The sequence below is a fragment of the Bactrocera dorsalis genome, chromosome 2 (assembly GCF_023373825.1).
Source record: "Bactrocera dorsalis isolate Fly_Bdor chromosome 2, ASM2337382v1, whole genome shotgun sequence".
Classification (NCBI taxonomy): Eukaryota; Metazoa; Arthropoda; class Insecta; order Diptera; family Tephritidae; genus Bactrocera; species Bactrocera dorsalis.
The window spans coordinates 60,752,033-60,776,106 of NC_064304.1; the positions used below are offsets into that span (position 1 = coordinate 60,752,033).

The 24,074-nt window shown below is 36.1% G+C and overlaps 2 protein-coding genes across 20 annotated transcripts in view; both read right to left on the minus strand.

Moving 5' to 3' along the window:
* The window catches only part of LOC105233177 (zinc finger BED domain-containing protein 4), a 454,786-nt gene that overhangs the window by 399,813 nt on the left and 30,899 nt on the right, over nt 1–24,074 (minus strand). The window lies entirely within an intron of this gene.
* The window catches only part of LOC125776642 (uncharacterized), a 35,183-nt gene continuing 12,025 nt past the window's right edge, over nt 917–24,074 (minus strand). For both annotated transcript variants that reach the window (XM_049450097.1, XM_049450096.1), the window contains one exon: nt 917–24,042. In XM_049450097.1, the coding sequence (XP_049306054.1) occupies nt 23,405–24,042 (638 nt within the window). In that variant the 3' untranslated portion in view covers nt 917–23,404. The remainder of the gene's footprint in view (nt 24,043–24,074) is intronic.

The following is a 24,074-nucleotide window of genomic DNA, read 5'->3' on the forward strand; positions in this document are numbered from 1 at the left end:
ATATTCTACCTCCAGAATTATATAAAACATTGGAATCTTATTTAAAAAATAGAAAATTTATCGTAAAAGTGGGAGATTTCATATCTGATGAAAGACACATAAGGGCTGGTGTACCCCAGGGCAGTGTTCTAGGCCCAACACTATACATCATTTATACAGCAGATCTTCCAACAGCTAACAATGTATTAACTTCTACTTTTGCGGACGACACAGCTATAGTGAGCCGTAACAAATGCCACATAATAGCATCAAGAATATTAGACGAGCACTTAAGGTTTGTCGAAGAATGGCTAGCCAACTGGCGTATAAAGGTAAATGAACAAAAGTGTAAGCATGTTACATTTTCGCTTAGACCAAAAATGTGTCCGGCAGTAAAAATGAACAATATTTTAGTACCCCAAGCGAATGAAGTAACTTATCTTGGTATTCACCTAGATAGAAGACTTACGTGGAGAAAACATATATCTAGTAAAATAACTTGCATGAAGATAAGAGCTGCAAATTTAAATTGGCTATTAAATAAAAACTCCAAACTTAGCCTAGACAACAAAGTGCTTTTATATAATGCGGTCATAAAGCCGATTTGGATGTATGGCATTCAACTGTGGGGTACGACCTGTGCAACTAATATAGACATAATACAAAGGTTCCAATCAAAAATGCTTAGATCAATCACGTGTTCACCATGGTACATGCGTAATGAAAATATCCATAAAGACCTTGGTATTTCTATGGTAAGGAAAGAAGTAGAAGACAGCAGAAATAAATATATATCTAAACTCCGTGATCACCCAAACCCTTTGGCTAATGCTTTGGTACATTCCTACGATCAAACACGCCTTAAAAGAAGAGATATGCCCGCGTACTGAGGAGCAATGTATCACCAAAACAGCTCAATCACTTGCTTGAGCCTGTCTAGTTTTTAAATAGGTTTAAGATTTTATTACTTATTGTTAGGCTTTCAAAACAAAAAGCAGATTCAATAAATAAAAAGATATTGAAACAAAAAAAAAAAAAAAGAAGGACATTAAAAGATCCAGAACTTCGAAAAATGTATCTGGACTTTATGAATGAATATGGAGCATTGGGTCACATGAGCCCAACGAACAATAAGATCCCGGGTGAGCCACACTACTTCATTCCGCATCAATGCGTTTTAAGGCCCGAGAGCACAACAACCAAATTACGTGTTGTATTTGATGCCTCGAGTCGATCTTCAACTCAAATAGCGTTGAATGAACTTTTGATGGTGGACCTACCATCAACCTACCATCCAAGAAGAGTTATACTCAACTCTTCTTCGTTTTCGATTACATAAGTATGCACTAACAATGGACATTACTAAAATGTACCGTCAAATAATTATGCATGAAGAAGACAGAAATTGTCAGCTTATTGTGTGGGGAGAGCATCCTTCTGAGCAAATTCAAATTTTTCGTCTTAACACCGTAACATACGGCACTGCGCCTGCTCCATTTCTCGCAACACGTTGTTTGCAAATGCTCAGTGATGCCAATACAATGAAATACCCACTCGGTTCATTGGCCATCAAAAGAGACTTTTATGTTGATGATTTATTAACAGGGTCCGAAAATTTTGAGTCTCTAGATCTTTTGAGAAGTGAGATAATTAAAATATTAAACTCGGCAGGATTCTCCTTAACGAAGTGGTTTTGGAACCACCCTAAACTTTTCGACAGTGATTGCACTGAAAAGTCATTAAGCTTCAATGACAAAAGTTCCACTAAAACGTTAGAAATCCATTGGTTGCCGAAAGAGGATTTGTTTCGATTTGTTTTAGATGACAATTTTAATGATCTGCGAGCCACTAAACGAAACATATTATCATTTTCTGCTCGCCTTTTCGATCCTCTTGGATTACTAGCCCCACTAGTTACCAAAGCAAAAATCTTATTGCAAGAGCTTTGGATCCAAAAACTAGAAGAGAACTTTAAAGCCAACCTAATGCAGCTCTCATCCATAAGCATTCCTCGTTACGTAAACGTTGAGTCGAGTGCCATCTGCCAAATACATGGCTTCTCCGACGCCTCAATAAGGGCATACGGATGCTGCATATACATACGAAGCCAATCTGCTAGTGGTATTAAATGCATGCTGCTTACTGCAAAGTCTAGAGTGGCTCCGCTGAAGACCAAATCTCTTCCGCGTCTCGAGCTCTCGGCAGCACATCTTCCTTCGAAATTATGGTCAAGAGTAGCGCCTATGTTGAGTCGACATTTCGAAAATATTACATTTAGGACAGACTCTGAAATCGTTTTACATTGGATTAAAACACATCCATCTTCACTACAAAACTTCGTCGCAAACAGAGTGTCCGAAATCCAAGAGTTGACTGACAAAGTACATTCGCGACATGTGCCAACGAAACAAAATCCTGCGGATCAAGTGTCTCCGGGTTGTAACGTGGACGAATTGAATAATTCAATATGGTTTGGCAGTCCACAGTTCCTCCAAGAAGACCCTGCATTATGGCCAATTAATAACCACTTCCAGCTCTCACCAGAAGACGAAGCGTTAGAGAAGAAGAAAACTACATTTACATTAATTTCGACTGCTGAGAAAAATTCAATATTGGACCTCATTGAAAAATTCTCTTCTCATAAAAAATTGCTTCGTGTGGTTGCATATATATTACGATGGATCAGGCGACCACCAAAATCCTCCAGGGGCCAAGATCTGACTTCAGAAGAGCTAAACTTGAGCTTTCTAAAAATTGCACAGGTGGTCCAACATTCAGAATTTTCGGATTTTATTCAAAAATTGCATAAAGGCACCACCCTACCCACAAACTTGCAAAAACTCAACCCGTTTTTGCATGAGTACTCGGATAAGTCGCTGTCGTTCAAATTAATCCGAGTAGGAGGTTGCTTATTAAATGCACCTCTCCCATACGATGCCAAATTTCCGCTTTTATTAAATAAAAGTTCGCACTTCGTTACAACATACTTACGGTTCCTGCATATTCGAAATCACCACGCTGGGGCTAAAGCGTTGGTAGCACTTCTTCGAAAACGCATATGGCTAATTAATGCCCGAGAAGTTTGCAGTAGAACCGTAAGAAACTGTATACATTGTTTTCATTACAAGCCGAAGTTGCAAAACCAAATAACGGGAAATTTGCCTGTCGAAAGACTTTGAGCTCTACGGCCCTTCTTATATGTGGCGTAGATTTTTGTGGTCCGATATACACAACTTTAAAAATACGCGGTCGACCACCCGTAAAAACATATATTGCAGTTTTCGTTTGCTTCACTTCAAAAGCAGTACATTTAGAATTAGTTTCGGACCTATCTTCTAATTCATTTATTTTCGCCCTAAAAAGGTTCATTGGACGCCGAGGGATGCCAACGAAGATATTCAGCGACAACGCCACCAACTTCGTCGGCGCCGACCGCAAGCTGCGCGGGCTGAAAGAGGCATTTCTTGCCCAGTCAGCAGAAGTGAAGGGATTCGCCGCAGAAGAAGGATTCAGCTTCACCTTTATACCACCGAGGGCGCCGCACTTCGGCGGGTTATGGGAAGCCGCGGTGAAGTCCGCCAAGCATCACGTCGTTCGCGTAATCGGCAAAGCGCTACTGACCGCAGAGGAACTGTTAACACTGCTGACAGAAGTGGAGGTCATCCTCAATTCTTGGCCCCTAACCCCGCTGAGCCAGGACCCCAACGATGGCGAGGCACTAACCCCAGCGCATTTACTGATAGGGTGCTCCCTGCGAGCATTACCTCCAGAGCAGGAGCCAGTGGACCCAATTCGTTGCTGCGAGAGATGGCAACTTGTTTGCTCTCTCAAGCAACAGTTTTGGCCACAGTGGTCCAAAACATATCTGACGGGCCTTCAGGAACGCAACAAATGGCTGCACCCCACTCGCAATCTGCAGCTGAGCGACCTCGTCCTCGTCCACGAGGACAACGTGCCGCCACAGCAGTGGGTACTCGGACGCGTTGACGCAACCGTCGAAGGGCAAGACGGCAAGCTGCGAGTCGCAGTAGTGGCGACTAAGGCGGGCACAATCAAGCGTCCCATCCACAAGCTGGCCTTGCTTTCAATGGAGGTTGAAGTAAATTGATCCTGTAAATTAATTGTAAAAACTGTAATTAAGAAAATCTATTATAAAATACTTACCCTAATAATGTTATTACCATAATTTTTTGCAATATTGAGCGAAAAGTTGTAGAAGATTATACTTACCCCTTTTAATATATATTTATATTACCACTAGTTTAAGCCGTTAGTTTTAAGATTTAGACTTAGCAATTAGGTGAAATAAAGAATTCTATTGTAATTGAACCGTGAAACGATACGCACGAGTTACATATTGTATTATTCGCAGTATTATTTATGGTCATCACTTTTTGTACTTATTCACTACTCATAAGTTACATATTGTACTATTCACCCTACTATTCATGGGCATTACTTTCGTACTTATTCAGCACATCATATTCTCACACATTCGTTATTCTTATTTCGTTCTTGAAAGCAAGTGGACTTATATTGTAAACGGTATCAATCAAATTTTGTAAATTCTATATTATAAATAAATTAATATTATAAATTTCGTGTTTGATCAATTAATAAAATTATACGTGAATTTAAAGTAAATTAACTAAAGTTAAATTGAAAAAAGCCATCGTACAGTTTTGCGGCATAAGTTTATATATATGTGAATTTAAAGTAAATTAAATAAAGTTAAATTGAAAAAAACCATCGTACAGTTTTGCGGTATAAGTTATTATATATACATATGTGAATTTAAAGTAAATTAACTAAAGTTAAATTGAAAAAAAGCCATCGTACAGTTTGCAAAAGTTTGTATATGTATATGAGAGTTAAGCTAACGGATTTTGAAAATACTGCTAACACAAAAAAAAGCAACGTGAAACACACTTTAAAGCGAATAGAATTTTATGGAAATAGAACAGTGACGATTGAAGAAAAAAAAAAGAAGAAGAGATTTAAGAAAGAAGCGGTGACAGAGACAGCAGCTAAAGTGAGAAAAAGGTGATTGCGAAAAGAAGAAAAAAAAACAGAAACAACGAACACACAAATTGACATTTCGGCAAAGACGTTGCCAGTGTTAATGAAGAGCAGCGTAAAATAGAAACACAATTAATTTAAAAGCAGTGTTATAAAGTTTCGATTAAATATGTATAATTCATTCAAAGAAAAACAAACTTCATAAAAAAATAAAATCGTAAAAGTGTATTGAACAAAATTTTGAATATTGGAAAATACATAAAATCTAAAGTAGTAATTAAAACAGAAAGTGGGTCCTCTCACACAGTTGTATCACGTAAAAAACGAACTTGGAACGTAAAGCAAACGGGAAACATTAAAAATCTGGGTACAGCAGCCAGATTCTGTGTGTATATTTCCAGTGGTGTTGCACAAAGCAAGACAAAAAGTTGTGTGCCGGTTTCTGTGTTATTCGCATTTTGAACGTATCAGCAGCAGAGGCAACAGTACAAAACAGCATAGGCACAATAGCGGCAACGGTAGCAGCGCAGCCACAGCAACATTGTGCACGAGTGTATCAACGACGACAACGACGACTGCTGTTCCAGAGATTCAAACGTACACGAACACAATTATTAGCGCAACGACGTTTATTTAGCGAACTGGTTGGAAAAGCAACAAAATATAGGAATTACCAGTGCATCATGGCATTTCAGCTAACTGCGAGCGACATCATCAAAGATGCACAATCAATCGTCATATTTAAAGGCGACAATACATATGCGTTATCATCATTCATAAGAGAAGTGGAGTCAATACAAACTCTAGTGAGAGAGCAACCTACTCTCCAAACGTATATATATGAACACGTAATTCTTAATAAATTACAAGGTTCCGCTCTTCACATTTTACGAACGCTGGGTGCAGAGATAAAGAGATGTTTAACTCCTATCTCACTGGAAGTGAGAGAACAATTGCTAAACGTCAAAACCTATTGAACTTTGACAGCTAATCGAGTTCAGTAGGTTTTGACGTTTATCAATTGGAAACGAGCGATGGCCAGATTGAAATCTTACCAAAAAAAATATGTAAACGGAGGGATTTGTTGCATCGTTTAAGACCACTTATAAAAATGAAAAACAATGAAAATTAAATAAATTTGTGAAATTTAAAGGTATTTGATGAAAGGTTTTGTAATTTGAGGCATCATAGTATTGTTTTCAATGGACAATGATTAAAAACATTTAATGATTGAGAGCTAACAGGATTAAATTCTTTTATTGGGTATTGAAAGGTCAAAATTCAGTACTTGTAATATACATTAAAAAGATTTAAATAGTTTCTCCATATAATAAATAACCACTACATAGTAATTTTTATTCGTACCAAATGTTGGGTGTTTTAATTTAAAATGCCCAAAAATTCTTATTTTGTTCGATCTGGCCATAATGGAAAATGTTATAAAAAACGCTTATTTTGAGGCGCTCTCACACTGGAATAAGTTTAACAACCCTTTATCCCTGCTGGGTGGATCGCCAACATGGGAGTGTGTGAAACGAGCGCTAATAAAAAACTTTGGTGTGAAGGAGACATACGACGAACTATTCAAACGTGCACATACAACTATCAATAAGAATATTGTAAGTTATTATACACAGCTTTGTAATATTTGTAGCAAAATCAACGAAAAATTTGAATTTGACATTGAAAAGCCAGTGGAGTATGAACCACAACGTATTGATAAATTTATTTTGCGTACTTTTTTAAATAATATTGATGTAAACCGAGCTTCGTTTATAATTAATTCTAAAGCTACTAATATTAGGGATTGTTTTCAGATATTAGAAGAAAATGATTTGATTCGTACTGAAAGTAAAACTAATTTAAGAAATCCTGATAAGTTTAATACTAATCAGTGTAATCAAAATTTGCAATATCCTAATTCAATGTTTCCTAGCAATATTGCAACACAAAATCAAGTTTTTTTATAAACAACCTTCTCAAACATTTAATAATCAAAATTCGAGTAGGTATAAACATTTTCGAAGATTTTCCAACTCTCACACCAATAATGTTTTTTTAAACCAACCTTCTCAAATGAGAAATAATGGTAATTTCCGGAATAATAATGCACAAACCCACTCCGCTCAATTTCGTAATAGAAATAATGATGCGAATAACATGTCACCTATGGAAGTAGATCATTTACAAGCAGATGCAGGATCTTGGGTTTCCGACTATGATGACAATTTGAATTTTTTTTACAACTGCCTCAATAAATCATTACCGTTAGTAGAATTAACTATTGACAATGAAAAAATTTTAGCATTGATAGATACGGGTGCAACAACATCGCTACTTGATACAAATAAGTTAGTAAAATATAAAAGAATACAACTTATACAAAATATTCGCCTTAATTCATTGAATAATAGTACTTATATTACAGAAGAAATAATCAAAAATCTTCCTTTTGAATTTAGTGAAAATGCAACTATGACTTGGAAACTAGTGGACTTTAAGGGTAAATATTTCAATGCAATTATTGGACAGAATATACTGACTCCAATGCGTAGTGTTATCGATATGTACAATCGAACCGTTACATTTAATGGTAATAAAATAAAATTTTTTCAACCATTAATGTTTAGTGAAATGCATATCTTAGAAGAAATCAATGTGGATAAGCAAGTCCTTGACAATTTATTTCGCGGCTTACACAAACAAGAAAAATCAGTTGTAAAAAAAATTCTTAATAAGTATAAAGACCTAATTTACATAGAAGGACAGACTCTAACAAATACTAATATAATAAATCATGAAATTAAAACTGTATCAGACAGGCCGGTATATTCGAAAATATATCGTTATCCTCAGATACAAGAACAAGAAATATGTAGGCAAATCGACGACATGCTTAAACAAGGTATAATCCGAGAAAGTAATTCACCATACAATAGTCCCTTATGGGTTGTTTCAAAGAAATTAGACAACTCAGGTGAAAAGAAATGGAGGCTTGTTGTCGACTATAGGGCATTAAACAATATTACAATCGACGATAAATTCCCCATACCAAATATTGAAAATATTTTGGATAAATTGGGTCGAGCGCAATATTTCACTACAATTGATTTGGCAAAAGGGTTTCACCAAATTCTTGTTAAACAAGAAGACCGGTCGAAAACTGCCTTTTCCACTCCATATGGACATTTCGAGTTCAACCGAATGCCATTTGGACTAAAAAATGCGCCTGCCACATTTCAAAGATTCATCAACAACCTACTGAAGGATTTTATTAATAAAATATGTGTAGTCTATTTAGACGATATTTTGATATTCTCCACAAGTCTTCAAGAGCACTTCAATGATATAAACCGAGTTCTAACGAAACTTCGTGAGGCAAATTTAAAGATCCAAATAAATAAATGCAAGTTCTTTTCAAAAGAAACTTTGTACTTAGGTCATATATTAACCCCTGAAGGAGTTAGACCAAATCCTAGTAAAATCGATCAAATTTTGAAATTGGGATTGCCAAAATCTGTGAAATAGATTAAGTCGTTTTTTAGTGTTACTGGTTATTACCGAAAATTTATAAAAGAGAAAAGTAGCTTACCCAATGATTAGATACTTGAAAAAAGGCGTTAAATTAAATGTAAATGACCCAAATAATATTAATTCATTTGAAAAGCTTGTGTAATAACGGAGTCCCCGGTACTTAAGTACCCAAATTTTGAAAAACAGTTTCAGCTCGTCACAGATGCAAGTTCAGATGCTCTTGGTGCTGTTTTACAACAGGATAATCATCCACTATGTTATGCGAGTAGAACGTTAAACGATCACGAAAAAAATTATTCAGCTACTGAACGAGAACTGCTTGCTATTGTTTGGGCTACTAATTATTTTAGACCATACTTGTGTGGTGTCAAATTTGATATTCTATCAGATCATCAGCCCTTAAAATGGCTTTTCATTAAATCGCAGGAGAAAATGAGTCCAAGGTTACATCGTTGGTTAATCAAGTTAAGTGAATTCAACATAAATATTTCCTACATTAAAGGTAGAGACAACTCAATAGCGGACTTTCTTAGTAGAATTAATGCAGACAATAAAGAAATTAACATGATAAATGCATCTACTGGTTCTCTATATAATAATGTATCTGACGATTTAGATACCGTTCACTCACAATCTGAAGACTTTCACGACCACAGTCCAATTTTGGAAACCGTCGTAAATAGATTTAAAACTCCAATTATTTTAACACAACATAAAACTAAGGATATGGAATTAAAACATAAAAATAAAAAGATTTATATTAACCTTTTCGATTTAGAAAATAATTTAGAATAAATTTTAAAAGAACATTTAACAAAAGGAAAAGTTGGAATGTATACAGAGTTAGATGACAATCATTATAATATTTTACAAAATAAGTTAATAGAATTATTTTCAGGATTTAGAAATATCAGATTTGTTCGTTGTTCATATCATGCAAAAGATGTTGAAACAGAAGAAGAAGCTTTTAAACTGATCAATAATTTCCATAAAAATGAAACTGGTCATACCGGTATTGACGAAAATTACTTTGGTCTAAAAAAGATAATTTATATTCCTAATTTGAAATTTTTAATCCAAAAATACATTAATAACACCAGCCGACAATGGATTTTGCTCTGAAATAAAAATTATATATTTTGGTTCCTGTTAGTATGTGCATCATTAGAAAAATAATCAAAAAAAATCCTTAGGTCCAATTACGATAATATTGTTCGTCAACCGTCAACTTCTCGTGGTAGTTATGGCTTAGAAAGTAGTGTTGATGTTTACACTTCCGACCACACCGATTTTGACGACGATGACTACGAGTCACCACCAACAAGGTCAACAACAGAGCCACATCTGATAACTCAAAGCGAACTTAATGATCTGATTCGTGACCTTGATTTACCTAAAGAGAAATCAGAACTTTTAGCTTCTAGACTAAAACAATGGAATTTATAGCATCCAGAGACAAGAATCTGTACTTATCGGAAACGACATAGTAGTGTTGTGGATTTCTTTGAAAAGGAAAACGATCTAGTCTATTGCAAAGATCTATATGGGCTTATGGAAAAAATGTTTTGTACCTATTCACCTGATCAGTGGAGACTATTTATTGATTCATCGAAAATAAGTTTGAAGGCGGTTTTCTGTACCTCTAGCGCATGGAGTACATATCAAAGAAACCTATGAAAATATCAAAAATCTACTACAAAAAATACAGTATGGTAAACATTCTTGGAAAATTTGTTCTGATTTAAAAGTAGTTGGGATGTTACTAGGTATGCAAGCTGGTTACACAAAGTTTTGCTGTTTTATGTGCGAATGGGATAGCAGAGCTCGAAGCAAACACTATATCCAAAAAGAGTGGCCAAAAAGAACAGACTATGTACCTAGTCAGAAAAGTGTGTCCAATCTTCGTCTTGTTGAACCCGAGAATATTGTATTGCCACCCCTTCATATAAAATTAGGCTTAATGAAAAATTTTGTAAAAGCAATGCATAAACGGGAGAAGGTTTTCAATACCTTAAAAGTATATTTCCGAGACTTAGTGATGCGAAATTAAAAGAAGGGATTTTTGTGGGGCCAGACATACGACGAGTTATGAAGAATCAAAACTCTGTCTCTAAACTAAATACGCTAGAAAAAAAAGCATAGCTTTCATTTGTTGAGGTTGTAAAAAATTTTTTGGGTAACACCAAATCACCCGATTATGAAGAACTCATATCAAGCCTATTGACGGATTTCAGGCTTTAGGGTGTAACATGTCCCTGAAAATACATTTCCTACATTCGCACTTGGATTTTTTTCCTCCCAATTTAGGTGCAGTCAGTGATGAACATGGGGAGAGATTTCACCAAAACATATTCCGTATGGAGAAAAGGTATCAAGGCAAATGGACTCCTAGCATGCTGGCAGACTATTGCTGGATATGTGTATGTGATAATCCTGACTACCAATACAGCAGAAGTTCAAAAAAGTACAAGAAAATATAAATTGAGGGATAAAAATTTGTAATATTCAATATATTTTTTACAAAAACTTTACTTTTATTTTTCTCTTAACCTGGACCTAGCAATTTTTTTTTATATTCAAATCATATATGTACCTTATCAAAGCAACATAAAAAAACAAGTTTGGTTTCAGAGCAGAAAAAAAATGTCAAAATTGTCGGCTAGTGTAATTGCTCCACTTGTACCAAATCAATTAAAGCAAAATTCCATTTAACTGAAACTCCAACAGACATAAAACAAATAATACATATGGATGTATACACAAATACAAAATCAAATTTTCTAACATTTATTGATCGTTTTTCAAAATTTGCTGTTGCTTATTATCTTGAAGACAGAACCAATCAAACAATAATAGAAAAACTTAGACTTTATAAATCTCAAAAGTGACATTTTAATAAATTAATTTGCGATAATGAATTCAAAAGTGTAAACATTAAAGATTATTTAAAAACCGAAAATATAAGTCTTCATCTAGTGAAGCCTAATAACCACACTGGCAATGCCGATATTGAGAGATTGCATAACACTATTTCTGAAAAAATTCGAGTTTTAATGATTGAACAAAAATCTCTTAGTATAAAAGAAAAAATTAGTAAAGCAATAGAATATTATAACAATTCCTACCATTCAGTTACAAAAGAAAAACCAATAAACATTGAACAAGGAAATTGTAATAAAAGAAAAATGTATGAAAACATTTTAATAAGAAAAAATAAATGTATAAATAAAATAAATGAAAAGAGAAAATTTTACAAAGAACAAAGGTGTAATGGATATATAAAAAATTATAAATCTTTAAGACATAAAGAACAACCGAAATATAAATATTCTAATTTAGAAAATATTCATATCTCTAATATTAAGAGAAAACTGAAATTCGAAAATTCTATTAGAATTTAAGATATATCTTCAATTCTAGCGATGGAGAAGTTACATATTGTATTATTCACAGTATTATTTATGGTCATCACTTTTTGTACTTATTCACTACTCATAAGTTACATATTGTACTATTCACCCTACTATTCATGGGCATTACTTTCGTACTTATTCAGCACATCATATTCTCACACATTCGTTATTCTTATTTCGTTCTTGAAAGCAAGTGGACTTATATTGTAAACGGTATCAACCAAATTTTGTAAATTCTATATTATAAATAAATTAATATTATAAATTTCGTGTTTGATCAATTAATAAAATTATAACTCACGCATTCTAATTTGTCGGCTGAACTTTATTTTTCGAAACAGGGAATTGGTGATTTTTTATTTTTTAATCGCGCATCCCAGTTATAGTAACTTTTTCGTATCTCAAAAAAGCTTGAGATTTTTCACCATGTTTACAAAGTTTAGTTAAGTATTCTTTGTATCCCAACCCCATACAATATGGTTATATCCGTTACTGTATTAGACTTCATACCGAATACATTGATCAATGCATACGTTCTTTTAAACAAATCATATCGAAATAGGTTCCCAAGCTAACATAAGTTTAATGCCAAAGACTTTTGAAATCAGTACAAATTGATCTTCTAGCCACGATATACCCGATATAATAGTGATTCCCAAAAGACCTTATGTTTGATATTTTAATGAATTTATATGTGTATGTTAGTAGAGTTATAGAAAATGTTTAATATAATAGAAACTTTATATAGCAAAACTTTATTTAACGAGAACGTGGATACATATGAGTATAACATAGAATACATATAACGAAGTTGGTTTGGTTTACATTGATATTCCTATATTTAAGGTAGTACTCTGATAACTTGGGTTCCAAAAATGGAAATTTTTTTTGGTTAATTTGAAAGTACACTGTCTTGAGAATGTACTCTGAAAATTTCTGACAGAAGTTCCACTGAACTGATTGCTTTCAAATTTTAACAGGCTATTCTACACACTTATAGTTCTCGTCGGTACTAACGAGAATTTTTTTCACTTCTAACTTTTTTTTACAACTCTTTCTTTGCTAAAATAAAAGGACTTTTTTTCAAAGTCCCCCATTTACCCTTGAAATTTAACTTCAGTAGTTCCGACCAGAATGACATGTCTATAGGTATATTAAGTTTGTAACACCCAGAAGGAAGCGTCTGAGACTCTATAAAGTATATATATATGTAGGATTGCTCACTTTGAGCCTCCGATTTGTAGGAAGGCTTGCGTTGAGCCTCCGGTGACGAGTATAGCGTACGGCCAACCGACCGATATATAATTATAAACTGATGCACACAAATAAATCGTATCAATTTCGCTTCACAAATAGATTTTCTTTATTTAATTTCACTTTATTCACTATAACTTTACAAATGTTCAATTGCTCTTCTTAAATGTTTAACTGGCGCTTTACAATATAACTCTAAGTAGCTAATACACTTTACTAGTCGCCGTCCGCTATTCAAGTGCCGTCCGTTATTGGTTTTTTTCCGTTCGCGTCCCCTTTTCGTTCAGTCAGTGTTGTCGCGTGTCAAAAATGTCCAGTCCGCACGGTTGCATTTCTTAGTCCTACATACATATATATAAATGATCAGTATGTTGAGCTGAGTCGATTTAGCCATGTTCGTCTGTCTGTCTGTCCGTCCGTCCGTCTGAATATATACGCACTAGTCCCTCAGTTTTTAAGATATTGTTTTGATATTTTGCAAACGTCATTTTCTCTTCAAGAAGCTGCTAATTTGTCGGAACTGCCGATATCGGACCACTATAACATATAGCTGTCATGCAAACTGATCGATCGGAATCAAGTTCTTGTATGAAAAACGTGCACATTTCACAATGTATTTTCACAAAAGTTGGCACAGGTTATTTTCTAAGGCAACAATGTAAGCTCCGAAGAAATTGTTCAGATCGATTAACTATAGCATATAGCTGTCATACAAACTGAAGGATCGGAATCAAATACCTGCATGGGAAACTTCCTCATTTGACGATATATCTTCACGAAATTTTGTATGAGTTATTTTTCATGGGAATAATGTAATATCGGAAGAAATTGTTCAGATCAGCTCACTACAGCATTTGACGTGGTATCTTCACGAAATTTGACGTGGATTACTGCTTAAGGTAATACTACAATCTCCAAAAAAATTGTTCAGTAGCTTCCATACAAAGTTACTAAAAAAAATGCACATGTGAAGGGTATATTAGCTTCGGTGCAGTCTTAGTTAACGCTGCTTCTTGATTTTTTTTTTATATTTTCAATATGTAAATAACAACACTCTAAACATTCGAGATAATTCATTGTTATTTTCCTATATAAACCACCTTCCAAAGAAGTTATGAAAATAAGCATAAGTTACCAGACTACTATCTTAAACAGACAGTACGTATTTGTAAACAAACTAGGAGAAAGGTCATATTTGGTATAGAGGACAAAAATGGATTAAGATATGTCATATCATAAAAATTAGGAAGTCGGGTGATTGTCTCGCCAACATCCGATATCATTTTTTTTTCAAAAGTACTAAAAGTGTGGTCTAAATATATCAGAGACAGTCCTGATTCAAATGGAAGACACGTAATCCTAAAACAAGTTTCAGTGGACTGCCACATTGCTTAGGGTACATTGACTGAATTGAAACTTACTAAAAAAGCTGATGTAAATTAAACAGATTTATTTTTATAAAGTCAAATCAATTCGATAAAGACACACGTTTTTTTCGACCACTCTTATCACTCCATTTTGTACAAACTCACAGCAATTGGGCTTTTTAAAGTGTAAAGCTTTTAACTTAAGACATAATAGTAAACGTGAAAGGATTTAACATTGCTTTATGAAAATTGTGACCGGATAGCTGAGACAAAAGCCAAGCGTATGTACATACGGGTATATATATATTTAACTTTTACAATAAAGTTTGGTGGTCAATGAAAAATGAATGTACTTGTACACATCCATACTTAGTATCAGAATCATACTTGCATATAGGTATACCAACGAAATTTTTGATATACTCTACAACAAGATACTTACCATAAAAGTGATTTACCTTTACCAATCTGATGTAAGCAAATCAACTAACATACATGCATATGTATATTAGGGTGTGCCATTCTGAGGCAACCTTTTTTTTTCAACTGAAAAACAGGTTCAAAACTTTCGAAAATGTGTAAAAAAAAGTCACTCAAAAGATTAGCTCTTAATATAAATATTAAGAGGTGCCTATTTCAAATTTTCTGTTTTCCATATAAATTACATGGAAAAAAAATCATTTTTTTGTGGGGGTTATTGTGCGGAGGTTTTATATGGGCCCCGATAGCTGCTAGTAGGGATGGTAAACTCGACTCCGATTCTACTCGAAAATCGAGTTTTCTCGTAAAATAATCGATTTTTAAAATCGATTTTCAGTAGTCGAAGTGGATTAAGAATCGGTTCTTGACATTCGAAAAATCGATTATTTTACGAGAAAACTCGATTCTCGAGTAGAATCGGGATCGAGTTTACCATCCGTACTGGCATCCATCGGGGCACATGTAAAACCTCCGCACAATAACCACCACAAAAAAAAAGATTTTTTTTCCATGTAATTTATATGGAAAACAGAAAATTTGAAATAGGCACCTCTTAATATTAATATTAAGAGCTAATCTTTTGAGTGACTTTTTTTTACACATTTTCGAAAGTTTTGAGCCTGTTTTTCAGTTGAAAAAAAAAGGTTGCCTCAGAATGGCACACTCTAATGTATATACATACATACAAGTCGGTTGGTCCCGATTCCACCTGCAGGTCTCGGTTCCAGTGGATGCTCTGATAAAACTGATTAATGGAGAAAATAGTGGAAAAAATTTGCAACGACAACAACAAAAATATCGATTATTTAGAGATGGCCAGATCGGCTGTAAAAGAGCAATCGGTGGATAGAGCAGCGCAAGCCAAAACTTCACCCTCGGAGACTAGGCAAACGAGACCACATGGGTGATCTAGGAGATATGATACACAAATTAACTGATATGATGCGCCCGATTGAGCGAATTACTCGGGTCAATCGCGAAGCTTTACGCATGCGCCAAGGATGAGCATATCCGACAGGGTGAATTAAAGCGTAACGTGTCAAGCCAGCCAGAAGTTGTTGAAATAACACGTAAAAGGCCACGTGACTGCAAGCAAATGGGGAGGAGGACGCCTCCAAAAAACTAAAACCGCTCATGAAGAGCCATCGATGAAAACGGTAGGCGACTTGTCAAATGAGGGAAGAGGAAGTTATCCTAAACATGCTACGAGTAGAGTGAAACCAAGAACAGAGGAAGACTGGGTCAAGGTCCAGCGTAAGACACAGCGGAAAAAAGTGAGAAGAATGCAAGCATGACAGGAAATGACGTACGCAGACATTCTTCGAACAGTTAAATCAAATTACAATATCACCACAAAAGAAGTCATAACAGAAGCAATCCGTCCAGAAGTTAAAGAAGTCTTTCGGCGCATGAAGCAAGATATTTACTACAGGCTCAAAATATTAAGATCGGCTGGACAATCTGCAGAATAAAGGAGAAGGCTCAACTGAAGAAGAAGTGGTTTAGGTGTTAGGAATGAACATGTGGCGAAGGCGAGCAGCAACTTGGAAGACAGGAAAAAATGCTCTATAAAATGCGGAGCGGAGGGTCACTTTGGGAAATCCTCTATTAATAAATCGTTTTGTATTGCGCTAAATAAGAAGCCGAAAATGACCATTAACATAGCAACGTGCAAACGGTATATGAAAATAATATCGATGTAGCAATAATTTTTGAACAATGCACTGACAATTGGATCTTTGATATCAAAAAAAGGTAGCAATATGGGCATGATGAGACAAATCATTTCAACAGAAGCCTCTAGCTGGAAAGGCATACTATGCAAGAACTAAAATATGTGGAATTAATTTCTGTAACATATCACTTGTTGAATATGAAAAAATACTAGACGAACCAAAGAAGAAGTGCACTGATTAAAGCCTTCGCTGTGCTAGACGCTGTCCTGCTGAACACAGAGACAAAGAACATTTCGATCAACCGACTGGAGGGTGCGCTACATATATACCCAGAGCGATCACCTGGCTATAATGGTAAACATTAGCAAACACGCGCAGTGACTACGAAGAACCGGTTATCGCCAAAAAGTGCAGTCCAAAGTTGGAAGATTGAAACACTTGATGAGGAAATTTTTGAATTTAAGTTGGAGGAAATCCTGAAGGAAGATACTGGCGTAGATCATCAGACCAAACTGCTGGTAGATCATAGCCTGTGAAGCGGCCATGGCCACAAGGAAACAAACAGCCAAAGAAAGTCAGTATACTGGTGGAACAATGAAATCGATTTACTGTGAGCATAGGCAGCGGCGATTGTATGAGATGGAGGGAAATCTTTAGGAAAAAGCGCAGTGATCTCAAAAAGGCGAGCAAAACTTCTTACTCCAAATGCTATGCAACAAATTGGACGAAACCCCTGTAGCAAAAGGTATAAAATCGTAATGGGAAATACAGGAGGGGCAATCACCGACCTGTTCCACCTTACTTAAAAATGTGGTAGAAACGCTATTCCCTACAAAGCCAAGAATGCGGAAGGCTACTTCTTGAAAAAGCAGAGACCACAGATACAGCACAAGTAAATGATCTCGAAGTGCTACAAGCTGCTGAACGGTTCAGTAATTCCAAAGAACCAGGCCTGGATGAAATTCCGAACAAGGACCTGAAGCTCGCAGTTAAATATAATCTAGAAGGGGAGAATTGCAGCCTATCTAGCAACAAGTACGGCTTCCGAAAACAACGCTCAACCGTTGACGCAATTAACAAGCTCGCAGCTATTGCGGAAATGCCATAGAAGGAGATAGGTGGAGATTGGTGCATATACAGTATTTATTAGGTAGCTTCAAAAAATTTTTTTAATTTTTTTTCAACTCTTACCCCCTCAAATGTTATTGATTGTCCCAAAAAAATCCTCCCTCAAGCCACGTGCTGTAGCTTAACTCTAAAGGGGTCGCTTGTTTTGTTTGTTAGCTCTTATTCATTTAACATAGGAACTTTCGATTTTTCATTCAAAAAAATTTCACCAATTAATTTTTGTCCCCCAAATATAAATAAAGCAAAATTTCTAGGATTTATAGTTTTATAGTATACTAGCTGACCCCGCAGCCGTTGTCCTGCGTAAAATTATGTATGTAGGATTGCTCACGTTGAAAAGAAAGTTAAATTTATTATTTCATTTTTTTTTTTTTTCCCAATGTAACGCAGCTTTATAAACAACGTTTTTTGGTTTCTGTTCCGGTGTACAGAAAAGATGGTTTTCCAACTCGTGAGCACGCCACGACCGTGTGAAAAACATAGCATTTCCTTATTTATGCCGGAATACGTTTGAACTGAAATGGAAAATCGTTAGAACTCAATGGAATTCGTAGAATCAAGCATTCTTCCCCTTGTATTCGGCGCATGAACATTGCAAAACATAATAACGACGGATCCTACTTTGAGACGCAAATGATGCGGTGGCATACCAAGGCTGTCCAAAGAATTTAGAAATACCACTGGATAATTCACGGCGTCGTCTTCATTGTCAAGACGATCGATCGATTTGTATGAGCGTAAGTCTCCCGGAATCTTCCAGTTTAAGTCAACAACATCGGTATTTTTGGCAGCTAACATTGCGCGTGCACTTAAGGAATCGTAGTTACGATAATTTAGCCAATGTCCGAACATTTGTGATGAGTTCATCTTTCGTGAATTGATATCGAGCCACCGGAAGTATCAACCGAAATTGTACCATTTCCAATTTTTAGCGAAAACGATGTAAAATGTCTTTGGCATTGTCGATGTTTATATCGAAAAGTATGCGAACTTCATTTTCATTCCAGTGATTAACGTGTTCCAGCAAATGTAATTGCTGGCTTACTTCTCCAAACTTGCACACATCGAACCATTCAATGACTCAAATATAGTTGAACCGCGTACATTAATCAATAGCAACTGAAGGTAGAAACAATCATCGTTTTTCGGGTGGATTGTGTAAATTTGTCCTAATGCATTAGACACCTGGATGTCAATCTACTGGTTGGCCTTGCTTTCTGCTTAACTATTTCTTCGACGATGCATTCCATGTATGATATCAAGGTATTTCCGAATAGAGCAATATTCTCACAAACGGATAACTGACGAAATTTGAGAAAAAACTCGACAATGTTAATTTTGTTGCTGGCGATGTTTCCACTGGCTATACTGTATTCTCTGGGTTGAAATACACCTTTTACCCATTCTCTAAATTAACTGCGAGACGCACAACAGTCGGAAAACGTTCATGAATTGCAAAAGTAAATATCCTACAAAGCGCTTTATTGCAGTTCACGTATCGACCGTATCGTTCAAGACCAATAATCGCCATGTTGCTTCCTTTGGTGACGTACTTACAAACGTATTTTATCGATTTCTCTAAACTGCAATACTTAACACTGATATGAGTTTTGAATATGAATTAGCCAATAATGGTGAATATAGTACGATCCATGTGTTGTCAACTTCAATATTCACTCTTCTAAGTTGAATACTGAATGTTCTGTTATCTGGTGAGCGACGCCGATAGAGTTGATATCCATCATTCCCAGTTTGTGTTTCCGAAAGAAAAGCACGTGGATACTGTTTCGTGCATTTATTGTCAGACATACAAACCGAAAAGAGATTGTAGTGTCCGCAAGGTCCATGAACCATATTGGTTTCCACCACTTCATATAATACTGGATCTTTCTCTACATCAGGAATTTCCGGAGAAAAGATTTCATCCAAAGAAGAATGTGTGCGTGCCGAAAACCTCTATTTTGCCACTCAACAGAGTACATCTAGCATCCAACAGCACCATACATACGTTGCTTCATGATAATGTCAATCAAACATCGCAACTGTTGTTTAAAAAGTCGTGCTGCGATGATCGCTTGCTGATTGACCGCGATCCATAATTCCGCACGTATGTCCCCGCATCCTGGGAGTACTTCTTGCCTTGCCTTGCCTTGGGCTGCAATACTTTGATGGCAAAACGAACGCCGACCGATATTAGGGCGACCTCTTCGTGGTTTCGTAACAAATTTCAATCTGCAATTGACCCCTTTTTGTGAAACACACGTAAAGTTTTCTCTGAATAATTTTCAATAATTTTTCTTTTGAATAGCCGGAATAAAAAAGCAAGCGACCGAAATTAAACTATGTATTCAAATAATTTACAAATCAAAATATTGAAAAACAAAACAAAAAAAATTAAAAAAAAAAATTGTATGGAAAAAAGTTTCTATTTGGAATTATCCAATTTTATCGAGTTTTCATTGTTTTATATATATAGATAACTAGCTGACCCGGCAAACTTCGTTCTGCCCAAAATAGATTTTTTTTTTTTCATTTAAAAAATTACACCGGTATTGGTTCTAATAGAATATGAACGATTTTTCCTAATTTCATTGTGTATACTTTAAATACCGCCTTTTTTGTCCTTGTTAAATTCCCAATATTGAAAAATAGTGAGGGAAAAATTATTGCTGAGTTTTTTGAACTGTTTTTGATAAAAAATTTAAATAAAAAAACATGATATACAGGCAGGTTCTGCAATTTACTTCCGAGTGAAATTTTGTGGAAAATACCTTCTGTACCTAATTTGACAAAGTTTTTACAAATTTTACTCGGAAGTGAATTGCCAGAACCTGCCTGATAAACATTTTTTACGAGGGTACATTAATGCTTTTTGAAATTAATTGCTTGAAAAATGCTACTCTTTTTCAATAATGCTGACACATCGCGTCCAGGATTTGTTGACAATTTAATAAAATTAAGTTTGTACTATTCTCATTCAATTTTATTAGTTTTAATCGAGTCTCGAAAATATACAATTTTAGTACATATTTAGTTTAGTGCTGCACGGTACACGATATTTTAGGTTTTCTGTTCCGCGGCGTAAATAAACAGTGAGTGAGGAAGGTTTTCCAACACGGGAACACGCCACATAGCTGGCCATGTGAAAAGCAAGACATTTCTAAATTTATGCCGCATACTTCCAGCGACTGTCCTTGTGACTTGTTTATTGTCATCGCAAATGCATGTTTCAGTGGGAACTGCAAACGTCTGAATTGGAATGGCAAATCTGTTGAAGTTAATGGAATTCGGGGAAGTAAGCATTCCTCTCCTTTGAACGGGCCTTTCAAAATGCTTGCCACTAATAAATTGTCCATTAGCTTGGTCACAATCAGTCGAGTACCATTGCACAGTTTGGGAGCATGAAGATTCCGTAGCATAATAACTACAGACCCAACTTTGAGACGCAAATTATGAGGCGGCATCAAAGAGTTTAAGAACTAAACTGGGTAATTTACTACCTCGTCTTCATTTTCATCGCGATCGATTGATTTATATGACCACGATCTCCCGGAATTTGATTTTGAGTCGTCCAATTCAAGTCGTTGACATCCATATTTTTTGCTGCTAAAATTGCGCGCGTGTTAACCAATCGTAGTTACCATAATTTTGAGCAATATTTGGATATACACTACTGATTAGTTCATATTTATTAGATGTGAATCGGCAAATCGTAGTTGGAATCGATATTAATCCACTGCAAGGATCTATCGGAACTTGTCCATTTCCGATTCGCAGCAGCTCTTTTGAAAAAACCTCCGCAGTTCTATCGTTTTGCAGCAAAACTCGCATATTCATGGTCAATGAAATGGTTTTAACAAACCTCCACAAATGCGATGACTTCAGACATGAGTTTAGCTCATCCGCCGCTGTTGATTTTGGAATCACGGGAAGTGTTTGTCTAAAGTCGCCCGAGAGAAATATCATCACTCCTCCAAAGCAACCATTATTGTTGCGCAAATCTCTCAGTGTTCGGTCGAGTGCTTCTAATGATAATTTGTGGGCCATTGTGCATTAATGGAAGCTTTAATGCTGAATGTGCCGTTCTTCCACCTTCTAACAGTGTTGCAGCAATCCCGGTAGATGCAAGAGCTAATGCAATACCACCTTGACCACGTATTTCTGCTAGTATTAAAGATAATAGAAACGTTTTGCCAGTCCCGCCGGGCGCATCGAGGAAAAATATGCCAACGTTTCCACTATCTACAGCATTTATTAGCTAATTCTACGCACTGATTTGCTGTTCATTAAAAAGTGGAACATTTGTTTGTACTTGTTGTTGCAGGTGTGTTATATCGTAGGCACGCTCGCGTTCCAATTCGCGACTCATTAAATCCCTTGTTTGACGACTTGGTGCCGGCATATGAACTTCAATCAATAGTCTTCCACTCATAAGTAAACATAAATCTTCAATAAGGACTAATGCTTCATTGTAGATGTCAGCGTTCATTTGTAAGTCGACATTTCTCGTCGCTAATCGCAGGCGATGCAAAATATCTTCTGCCATGTCATCTTTGTACGTATCCCATAATAGACGCGGGTTTGAAGGCTGACATGTCGAAATTATAATAGCGAAAAGTGTACGAACTGTAATGGCTGGTGAAGAAGCTATTGCATCCGCTAGCGTTTGATTCCAGTGACTGTCGTGTTCAAGCAATTGCAATTGTTGACATGCTTCTCGAAATGTTGCACAAATGGTACCATCTACAGTCCTCAATGATTCAAATGAAGTTGAACCGCGTACATTAATCAAAAGCAAACGTAGGTAAAAGCAATCATCGTCCTTTGGATGGATTGTGTAAATTCTTCCCAATGCATCAGTTGAAAAAACACCTGGATAACCATCTACCGGATGGCCGTTCTTCCTGCGTAACCATTTCTTCGACGATGCATTCCATGTATAATACCGAGGCATCTCCGAGTAAAGCAATGTTCTCGCGAACGGATCACTGGCGCAAGTTGCAAAGAAACTTGTTAAAGTGGTTGCTGGTGGTATTTCCGTTCGCGTACTATCTTCTCTGCGTTAAAATAAACTCGCTGGCCATTCTCCAAATGAGCTGCCAGATGCACAACAGTAGGATTGCTTCATTGCAGTTCACATATCTGCCCATTTGAAATTTGCTAATTTCATCTCGTTCAACGTCAATAACCGCCATATCGCTTCCTTTGGTGACATATTTGCAAACATACTTAATTGATTTTATTGAACTGCAATACTCAACATTTATATGTGTTTTGAATGCCTTAGACAAAATTGGCGAATATGGAACGATCCATGTATTATCAACCACGAAATTCTTTCCTTTCAATTGAGTGATGAATGTTCTGCCATTGTCAGCGGGTGAGCGACGCCGATAGAGAGGGTATCCGTCACTTCCAGTTTGAGTTTCCGAAATAAAAGCACGGGGATAGCGTTTTTTGCATTTACTGTCCGACATACAAACCGAAGATGGATCGTGTTCTCCGCATGGCCCATGAACCATATTGGCCATCACCACTTCGTGCAACTCTGGATCTATTTCAACATCAGGAATTTCGGCGGAAATGATGTCATCAATTTGGTCAGGTGTAATTTTCTCCACCATCCAAAGATGAATGTGTGCGTCGGGCAAACCTCTCTTCTGCCACTCCAGCATCGAACAGTGCCATATACACGTTGTTTCGTAATAAAGTCCATCAAACATCTGAGTTTTTGTTTAAACACGCGTGCTGTAACGTCGTGGCGATCGCTTGGTGATTGACCGGGATGGAATAGATTCGTAGTGTCTGGCCATTTTGGATTGCAAGTAAATGTAACAAAAAAATTCGGCCGTCCATAATTGCGCACGTAAGTCATCGCATCCTGGGAGTACTCATGCATGTGTCTAGGACTGCCAATGTATGTCGATGGCAAAATATAGAGTCGACCAATATCTGTAATATCCGCATCACCATTCATTGCATCTCTTAAGTGAATATACTCTTCAGATCGTAACTTCGACTGATTGTATCGCATGTAATTAAGTCGTTCTGTCTCAACTTTAACGTACATGTCAACTGCATACTGTTGAAATAACCGTCCATATCTCAGTAAGTGGTTGTCATAGTTTTGGCGAATCATCATTCGATATGCGTAAAACTTCATTGAACTGACTTTTTTATTTGTCTCGACACCTAAAGGCGTAAATTACCTGTATGAAGTAGCA